The sequence below is a fragment of the Ascaphus truei genome, chromosome 1 (assembly GCF_040206685.1).
Source record: "Ascaphus truei isolate aAscTru1 chromosome 1, aAscTru1.hap1, whole genome shotgun sequence".
NCBI classification, from domain to species: Eukaryota; Metazoa; Chordata; class Amphibia; order Anura; family Ascaphidae; genus Ascaphus; species Ascaphus truei.
This window is the reverse complement of record NC_134483.1, coordinates 87,853,617-87,864,100: the sequence shown is the minus strand read 5'-3', so window position 1 is coordinate 87,864,100 and position 10,484 is coordinate 87,853,617. Positions and strand designations below refer to the sequence as shown.

At 41.5% G+C, this 10,484-nt stretch overlaps 1 protein-coding gene across 1 annotated transcript; it reads left to right on the top strand.

The window, feature by feature from the left end:
- The first annotated feature begins 382 nt into the window (after positions 1–382).
- On the top strand, positions 383–10,189 carry F2RL1 (F2R like trypsin receptor 1). Its single transcript, XM_075591211.1, has 2 exons — positions 383–776; positions 7,255–10,189. Exons 1-2 carry the CDS (start codon positions 716–718, stop codon positions 8,361–8,363), a joined length of 1,170 nt encoding a protein of 389 aa, XP_075447326.1. The 5' UTR covers positions 383–715; the 3' UTR covers positions 8,364–10,189.
- The last annotated feature ends 295 nt before the right edge of the window (positions 10,190–10,484 follow it).

The window sequence follows — 10,484 nt, the reverse complement described above, 5'->3', positions numbered from 1 at the left end:
TCCCTCTCACTGCTTCTCTGTGACCTCACACAGAATCCCTCTCACTGCTTCTCTGACCTCACACAGAATCCCTCTCACTGCTTCTCTGTGACCTCACACAGAATCCCTCTCACTGCTTCTCTGACCTCACACAGAATCCCTCTCACTGCTTCTCTGTGACCTCACACAGAATCCCTCTCACTCCTTCTCTGTGACCTCACACAGAATCCCTCTCACTGATTCTCTGTGACCTCACACAGAATCCCTCACAGTGCTGCACCATGACCATGACTCCTCGCTCACATAACTGCAGCACGAGACTGGCTGAGGGGCGTGGCCACTACCCTTACGTCACGCAGGTGCTCAGAGTTTCACTGAAACCCTAGAACTCGGAGTCCTCAGCGAGCCAGTGGGCGGGGACTACACAGGCTCCGTGACTTCGCATAGGTGCTGGAGTTTCGCTGAAACCCTGTCCTCAGCCAGTAACTCGCTCGCTGCCCTGAGCTGCGCATCACTTGGGTTGTTTCGTCTTCAACAACAGGCGCGAGGCGGGCTCTCTTCTGTCTATCGTTAGCGCGGCGGCTCTGTGGTTCTGAGCGCGAGGCTGTTTTGCCGGTGTCCCGCGCGCACTGGTCGGTGTCTCGCGCCCCGGCCGTTAGTTGCCTCGCGCCGTGTGCAGGGTTAGTGACGTCTCCTGTCTGTCTTCCCTCCTCGCACTTGCACAGCAGGCAGCAGGATGAGGAGCCGCGGGGAGCTGCTGCTGCTGCTTGTCTTCTGCCTGTCAGTGTCCGCAGCAGGTAAGGACTCGGGGGGGGGGGGTAATTGGGGACCTCTTGTGCGTACCACATCTGAATTAACCCTTTCTACAAGTCAGTGGCCATCCTCAGGCTCACCCTGAGGCTGATCTAGAAACTCCTAATACAATGCACCTGATGGAGGAATAAACTCATCTCCATTTGCTTTGTGTGCGACTTTTCCACTCTTTATATCTGTTGATGTTATTTTTGCCCCAGTACAGTCCTATATTGCATGCCCATATGGGCAGGGTCTGTAACAGTGCGATGTGTGCCGCGCTATACCGTCACCGTGCCGCGAGTCCCATTGGGAGGAGAGTGCTATATGAAGCAGTTTATTCTTTTATTACAGGGGTGCAGACAGGAGACTTTGATACATAGCTGGGGCGGGGCACGGGGTGCTGTGCGATCACATTGCTGTCAGGGACACTTCACTGGCTGCTGGGAGGTCTCAACACACGGGAGTTTTTTGCCAACAAAAAATAAAAATCACTTTTTTTCACGCCGCTGCGTTTGTTTCTCTTGTTCGTACTGTGCCTGCTGCATTGGGAGCATTGTCCCTTTTAACCCTTAAGTTGCCCCGAGACGTAGTCACTATGTCATGGGGCCTGGCACTCCCAGGAGCAACAAAATGTAGTGACTGTCAGGGGTGGCCAACTCCAGTCCTCTAGGGCCACCAACAGGGCAGGTTTTAAGCATACCTGTGCAGAAGCAGTGTCATAAAAATGGCGGGGGATATTAAGTATTTTAATCTGGTGCTTCAGGGGTTAATATGTTTATAGTTTCTTAAAAATACAAAAAAATTGTGTTTAACGGGTGAAGACCCTTCCTGTGTCTGCTGATGTACAGAGAGGGCTTAATGGGAGGAGGGGGGGGGGTGGTGTTATAAATGATTGGCTACTAAAAGTGAAATATGTATAAGTTAGAAGGCTATTAACCATAGCCAGATCCTGGGCTTTCAGCCTCAAAGAAAACAATAACATTCTGCAAATATCCCCTGTGCATCACAGGGAGAGGTGACACACAGGTCACCACTTGGCATGATGGCTACTGTATATTAAAAATGAGGATATCATGGGATGACATCTATTCTAAAGAATAACGTATAGATATTTGAAACGGTTGCAATAAGGCCAAACCCTTCATGTTTGAGAGGTGGCAACTGACATCTATACATTTGAATGATGAATAGATGAGCAAACTCGCCTGAATCTATTGTGACTCGCATATTTCTAAGTATTGGAGAAATGAAGATATGCAGTCTTTCATATGTTTAGTCAGACTTTAAATGTCAAAGTTTCTCCCCCCAATCCCACCACCTCTAAGTGGCAAAACTGTCACCCCAGTGGCTGACAGGAGTGAGTATATGGTCTTCTCAAAGAAAGGGAGTTAGAATATAAAGCCCTCCTTTTTTTTAATTAGGAGTTGGCTTTCACAAGGTGTGTTTTGGGATAAAACCAGTCAGTTCTTATCTTTCCTACGCCAATGACCTCTGGGGAACACCCGGCAATGTACTGTATAGGGATTTCTGTTTGATCTTATTTTAAGAAACAGTTCATAATAAATGCAGAACAGTATATTCTTGTAAAATCTTTTCTGTAACCTAAACGTGTGTGTGTGTGTATACATACACGCATGCATACATACATCTTGAGTAAGTGATGCTGTGGGCTCAGAATGACTTGTTACACGCATTGTATTGAGTAAAGTACTTTTTCAGACACATTTTGCTACAAAAGATTGAGGACTGGAGTTGGCCACCCCTAGTCTAGGTGAATTCTCAGAAGAAACTTTGACTGCTCTTTATTGTGCAGATCAGGGACACCGCATATAAGCAGGATCCCCAGTCCCTAATTGTTGCTAGAGAAGGAGGGGACAAGCCAAAGATCGGTTGGCTGCTCAACCGCCCGGTGGTGAATTCTCTCTCCAGTTTCTGTAAATTGAAATATATTTTAGTTAGAGCTTCTTCAACAGCTAATGTAAAGTATACTAGTGGGAGTGGTTAAACTATGTGACATACAAGGAGTTTTGAAAATGATATCTTCTTTAAACAAGAAGTAAACGTTTTTGTAAGTCCTTTGCTGCCAGACGGGACAGGAAAGCGTTGCGGAGCAATCTAAAAACACGCAGTAAAGAGGTTAAAAAAAATAAATTACAAAAAGTAGCATGGACTTCCAGCGCGACCATGGTTTGTGACTAGCAACCCAATAATTAGTTTAATATGTAAATAAGATGAAAAAGTCTCACAGAAAAAACCTGTATGTACAGTTAAAAGTAACAGCAAACACAGAATCTCTGCCAGCACTTAGAACAAAAGCTCTATTTAGGGCTGCTATATAGTGTGCGGCCGTGCGCGCGCGTGCCTGTACCGCACACGTTTTGTGTGTGTGTGTTTTCAAATAAATCCTTTAATAATTTTTGTAATAACATTGTACACATACACTTACATTTTCAGCGGGGGGAGCGGCACAAATTCTTTCTTTTTTTCATCTTTTACCCCCCCCCCCACCCACCCCCCACTCTCCCTGCTGTGTGCGCGCGGCGCCATTATAGAATGGCTGACTAAAGTCAACCAACTATAAATGCACGGCGCAGCAAGCACAGGCACTATAGAACGGGCCTCAATCTTTGTTAGATTTTCATTCATTTTAGGAACAAGGGAGAAACGACATTTCAGGTAAAATACAGAGGTTTCATCCTCATCGACGGGATGAAAGGTCTGTATTGGACCTGAAAATTTTTCTCCCTTCTCCCTAAAATAAATGAAACTCTTATCAAAGACATAAGTAGAGCTTTTGTTCTGTTATTGCTGGCAGAGATCCTGCTTTTGCTGTTACTTTTTAGTTTCAAATGTAACATACATAAATGTATTTGTTCCTAAAATGTGTTTCCCGGAGGATAGAATTTAGAAGCATTACTAAAGCAAGTCTGCAGTTGCTAATTTGATCCTCTATACTTGTAATCATATAGCACCAATCCCATAACATTTTATAGGATTTGTGATTTGACATTAGAATACAGGGAACAGTAATAAAATATGTAGATAAGCACTCCAGGCATATAAATGCTAATCGTTGGAAGAAAGGAATTTCTGCCCTGAAAAGATTATGATCTAAAGGGCTAAAGCATAAAATGCTTTAATTGCACAATTGGTGCACTGACTCTGAAAATAATAACTGCGCTTAAAGTAGCGGTTCAAATCTCTGTGAGCTCTTTGGGAAATTAATTTTATCTCCCTGTGCCTCAGGCACCAAAAATAGATTGTTAGATCTCTGGTGCAGGGATGAGTGCCTGCGCAAAAAATATTTGTACAGCGCTACGTACACAGTCATTGCTATACAAGAAAAAAACATTATAAATAGAATAATTAAGGCTGGGTTTTTTTTTTTCTCCAGCAAGAGTCACTGTTATTTGTATAAAGTTACACGGTATAATTGGGTACAGGCAAAGGTCAGCCTAAAAGCCGGTAAAATAGAAAGGGGACTGCATACACTAAATCAGACCCCCGGAGTACCTCCTGACCCAATGAAGCAGTTGAGCGCTCCAAGAAACATTACTGCGTACCAAGGTCCTGGCCGGACGCGATGTAACAATTGTCTAAGAAGACATACTCCCCACTCCCTTTTTAAAAAATGTTGATTATTATTATTATATCTATACCTACCTAGGCGAAGATGAGCACTGAAGCTCTCAAAAGAATAGATTTATATTTACATAAACTGTAACCAAATAAAGTTAGAATGGACCTTGATAGAGTGGGCTGCTACCAGGCATAGGAAGTGACCTTGATGGAGTTGTTTTAACCCCGTATCCTATAAAAAAAAAAAAAAAAAAAAACCTTGACAGGAGTACCTAAAAGATAGAGCGAGTAAACGGTGTAATGATACTAAATCTCAAATGTGTGCTCTGTTGCGACGGCCGTAATGTCCCATGCTACAATCAAAGTACCGTATTGGCCCGAATATAGTGCGACCTCGCACATAATAAGACCCCTACAGTTTTACCAACAAAATATTGCACACAAAAAAAACTGATTGGAAATTCACAGTTGTAGAAACAGAATAACAGGCAAAGATCAGTCGAACATCTGAGGAGCTGGGGGGACTGCGGGGGGCGAGCCTGCAGTTAAGCGCCGGGACTAATTGGCTTCACACCCTTAGGCACCTTCTATAGTGCCGGGCGCGTGCTGCGCCAGGCGCGCGTGCGGATTTTTAGTTGGCTGACTGATGTCAGCCTTTCTATAGAAGGGCCGCGCGCGGCAGGGAGAGGGGAGCCGACAGACAGCGTGCGTGTGTTAAAAAAAACTTTAATAAACATATATTTTTTTCATTAAAAAAAATCTTATCTAGCACTTCCTTTCACTCACACAACCCATGCACACACACATACTCACACATACACACACACATATATACATTATCTGCAGCTCCCGGCACTATATACAGGAACAGCATGCGGCACGTGCACGCGTGTTCGCATAGGAACGCACGGCCGCATCCTGTATATAAGAGCCCTTACCTGTGGGCCCTCTGCTGCAGCTCCACAGGTCCACGGCTGTCAGCCTCCCACAGCGCTGGGACCAGATTCCTGTCGTGGTTCCCTGCTGCTGTGACTCTCACCTCCCTCTTTAAGTCAGTGCCACCCGCTCTGCTTGGCGCAGCACCATGTTGGGAGTACAGGGAGCGCCCGGTGGCCATCTTGGATTTTTTCCCCATATTAAATGCTAGGCTGCGAATATAGTGCAGGTTTTGGTTGGGCAATTATTGGAAAAAAACTTGCACTATATTCGGGCCAATATTGTAGTTTTAATAAGGTTACAGCAAAAACTGGCTCCATGCACTTGCAATTTAGAAACAAGTGAGTTCTTTTTATTGTTAAATTTGGCAATCCCTTTTGTCCTTGAGTAAAAATGTTTAAATCCCACGTTTCTCCCCTTTGTCAAACATGATTTTAACCTGAATGTTTTTAACTTTGAGGGTGTTTTTCTTGATACAAAGTATCTACTTATGGAGATTTGTACTTGAAATGTAGTTGTCCCATTATTTATTTTCAAATTACAAAATGCTCTCAAGGTCTTGGTTCTCATGAATATTTAGAAAAACAAAATGCTGTAGAATATCATTGCAGGCTTTTGAGCAAACATTCTTTTACATGGTTAAATACAGACCTTGGCTATTAACATACAATATGTTGCTAAGCGTTTAACAGAAGACAAATTTACATTTTTAATACACAGATATCCAACAAGCTCTGAAACCCCAAACATTACGTGTGTGTGTGTGCGCGCGTGTGTGCGCGTGCGTGCGTGTGTGTGTGTGTGTCAAAAGGAGTGCCAGTGGGCGTGGCTAAATGTATACAACAAAAAAACAAACAAAGATGCCCAAAGCTACTTCCAATGTGACAAAAATACACAGTGCAATACCTATATATTCTCTTGAAAAATGAATCATTCAGAATGATCATTCCTCCCCTAATTTATACAGGTAAATAAGAATTTTAACTCATGGAGTGTTAGGACCTGCTAACGGTCATGCCTTGAAGTTGGCTAGCAGGCTTAAGACACTTTGGCCAAAGGGTTTAACTAAATGACCCTTTTTCAAGAGAATATATGGGTATTGCACTGTGTATTTGTCATATTGGAAGTAGCTTTGGGCATCTTTTGTTAAATTTACATTTTTGTTTGCTTACATTGTTTGTTTCTTTACTCTGAATAAATTATTCAGTGGGAAAGAAGATAGTGGTATGGAGTGTCATACTTTTTATTTTATTTTTGCCGACCAAAAGGCCTGAATGTGATCTAAACAGCCTCTTGGATATTGTGGTTTACTATGACAGCAGGCAACTACAGTATTTATTTGTTATTGTTACAGACTTTCACAGATTTCTTGAAAGCAAAGAATGTTACTTGCTTAGATACACACAAAAATACATATGTTGAATTTACAATTTTATTTTAGAATTCATGCACACTGCTGGCAAAAAAAAATACAGCTTTAATTTTGCAGTTTAACAATATATATTTCACAATGGCATATATTATTATTTTTTTGCCTTATTTGTGTCTCCATTTATCCTGAAATGCATGTGCATTTAACTTTTAAAAGGCGATCTAACTTTTTGTGACAAATGTTGATCCTTTTAATAAATACAAAGTTGTCATGGCATCTATTTCAAGATGTGTGAGAGACCCATAAATGTCATCAGCCTTCTCAAAAAACGTTTGTCATTTGTGTGTATAAATTGTATAATTACTAAAACTTTAATCAAATTTTAAATTATTTTCTACTTCTTAAATGGCGTAACTCATTACATTATAAATAGCCAATCTTATATGCTATATGTTAACGTTTACTAGAGAACTGTAAAAATAAACAGCACTCAAACTGCTGTCTAATTTTAAAAAGAAAAGTTGTATTCATTACTTGTAGATGTTACTGATTTCAATATATACTGTATATATATTTTTTTCTTTTCTCCTCAGGACAGAATGTTACAAAAAAAGCAAAGGGTGGAAGAAGTTTTATAGTCCGTGCAGAGGAAACCACCAATGGTTCTGGGAAATATGTTTTTAAAGTGGATAATTATGCAAAGCAAGTGCTGTCCAGTGGCTTGACCACTGTTTTCCTTCCTGTAGTCTACATAATTGTGTTCATCATCGGCTTGCCAAGCAATGCTATAGCTTTATGGATCTTCTTTTTCCGAACAAAGAAGAAACACCCATCTGTGATTTTCATGGCTAATCTGGCGCTCTCCGACTTACTGTTTGTCATATGGTTCCCACTCAAGATTTCATATCACCTAAATGGCAATAACTGGATTTATGGCGAAGCTCTATGCAAAGTACTTGTTGGTTTTTTTTATGGGAATATGTATTGCTCAATCCTTTTCATGACCTGTCTTAGTGTGCAGAGATACTGGGTCATTGTGAACCCCATGTCCCACACAAGGAAGAAGTCGAAAATTGCTCTCATCGTTTCGGCAACAATATGGATTATAATTATGTTGAGCACCATTCCATTATATCTGTTTGACCAAACAATTTACGTGTCTAATCTTAATATCACAACTTGCCATGATGTCTTGCCACTGGCTAATCTTGCCTCGGACTTGTTTAGCTACTACCTTTCTCTTGCAATCGGAGTCTTTTTCTTGCCGGCTGTTCTTACTACTTTGGCTTATATTCTCATGATTAAAACTTTGAACGCATCCATCACTGATGAAAACATTGGAAAGAAACGGAAACGAGCCATTCATCTTATTATTACGGTGCTCGTTATGTATCTCGTCTGTTTTATGCCCAGTAATATTCTACTAGTGGTTCATTATTCTTTCATAAAGAACAGCGAGAATAGCAACATCTACGCATTTTACATTACCGCACTGTGTCTTTCAAGTATGAACAGTTGCATTGACCCTTTTGTCTACTATTTTGTTTCTAAAGATTTTCGGGACAATGTAAGAAACACTTTGATATGCCGGAGTGTGCGGACTGTAGAGCGCATGCAAGCCTCATTTAGCTCCATGAAATATTCCAGAAAATCCAACTCCTACACTTCAAGCTCAGCCAACACGAAAACAAGCAGTTGTTAAGTTTATTTTGCTTCGAGTAATAATGGACAACGAAGAGGCTTAAGTTGAGTTTATAGACAGTTTGGAAGTCCTTAACCTCTTCTGTGTGAGGGCTGGCCCCTCCAGCCCAGGAAGGTTGATAATTTAAATTTTTGTAAAAAGAAGTCACCAATTATAGTTTGAATTCCAGTCTCGGAAGGGTTAAACTGTTTAAGTATGCATACTGTGAATATATGTAAATGTTTGTTTCTCCCTGCGCTCCCTCCCTCCCCTCCCTGCAGCAGCAAGATGGGCTTCTCCATATTTTCATTTTATGTTTCATCACAGAAATCTGTTTAGTGTTCCATTTTTTTTTTTTTTTCTGTGGTGTTGATGAAGCTAATTTTTATGCTGGGTTTAGGGGCTGGTTACAAAGATCATTAGAGGGGTGATGTTATGAAGCATAGAAAAGAAGGCCTTTGTGTTCAAACAAGTCATGGATACATTTATTTTATCTAAAGCAATGAACTCGGATGTAAAAATGCATGGGAGGTGGGAAAGGGTAGGAACAGTTAGTGAAAAATGTCTACCGCAGCAGATTATGGTAGAGATTTCGTTGAGCTGTTATAATGCTTTTATCACATGTAACAACATTACTTGCAACCATCAAACAACTGGTTGAGTCTCCTTTGTAAATCTCCTCCTGTCATGTTCTTGGAGGAAACACGTTTTCCAGATACAGCCATAGGAAGCTCCTACGTGCTGGTGTGTGGCTTGGTAATTTATACAATTATGCAATGTAGTCCACAATGTGACTCTTATTAACAGGACTGGTTTCAGTGGTTTTCTTTTCTTAGAAAATGTGTGTTAAATTACGTCTAAATCAGGGGTGTGCAAACTGGGGGGGGCGTGCTTACAGAGGCCACACTCTCTCTTTTCCCCAAAGCATTTAAATTAAATGCCAGGGATCACGTGTGAAGACCTCTAAATTCTCTTACCTTGTCTCCGATGGCTTCTGACGCCGAGGGGGTCAGATGACGCTGCGTTGCCATGGCAACATGACATCAGAACACCGGAGACAAGTTAAGGAGGGGGAGAGCAGACAGGGGGCGCAGAGGGAAAAGTTTACGCACCCCTGTTTAAATGGCTGCTAGAGCAGTAACATGAATGCAGCAGTATGGTATATGAACACTTTTATTTTTTATTTTATTTATTTTTTTAGCATGTAAGTAATCAACATTGTATATATTGTCAAGGTCCATTTTTATTGTATACATTTTAAATGTTATACCAGTCTATGAAGGCTATCGTATTATGTTGCCGTTATGCCCTGCATGTTTTGCTTGCATTAAAGCGCAGTTATGGCAGTGACCTGTTTAAATGGTCAAATCTGGGTGATGCCTTCTATGTCTTACATCTTAAGTATCTAAAAAAAATGTTTTAAAGTGTGCTTTATTATACATGAAGAACTGTGACTTGATGGGGGTTATTTAATCTGGCTTTTCTAGGTAATGTCAGTGCTCTCAATGAGTTTGCAGACAAAACACCCCTCTCGTCTTTTGTAATCTGTATTGGCCCTCTGATAAAGGTGGGGTTGGATGGGACAAGATTAGAGGAGACACATGGTTGATAAAAGCTTCTCCATGCAAAGACCCTGATAAGAGAAACAAAAATGTAACGTGGTTATGCTTTTTACAGAATTGACGTTTCTTTCAGCGTTTTTGATCAGTAACCAGGGATTGCACTTTTAATGACTGGCACACAAGCTAGGTTTGTGTATAACATGTTAATTGTGATAACGTTTTAATACTGTTTTTATATTGATTTTGACAAGTTTTTATTAATAAATGAACTTTTTATATATTAAAGCTAAACAGAACTTTTTCTTACTAACCTGCAATCTGCAACTTATTCCAACCAATGTGACTACATTATTATGTTACAGTAAGGCTATGGTCCCGCTACCTCGGACCACGCACCCGCACTGCAGACAGGCGGCGCATGGAGTGGCGCTTGACCGCTATATGCAGTGGCGCTTGACCGCTATATGCGGTCTGTAGGGTGGGGGTGTGGTTTGAGCAGAGGGCTCTCTGTGCTGTCCCCCCCTCCCCCGTCGCTCCGTCCGTCCCCCCATGGGTAATGAGCACTGGGTGACCATGTTAT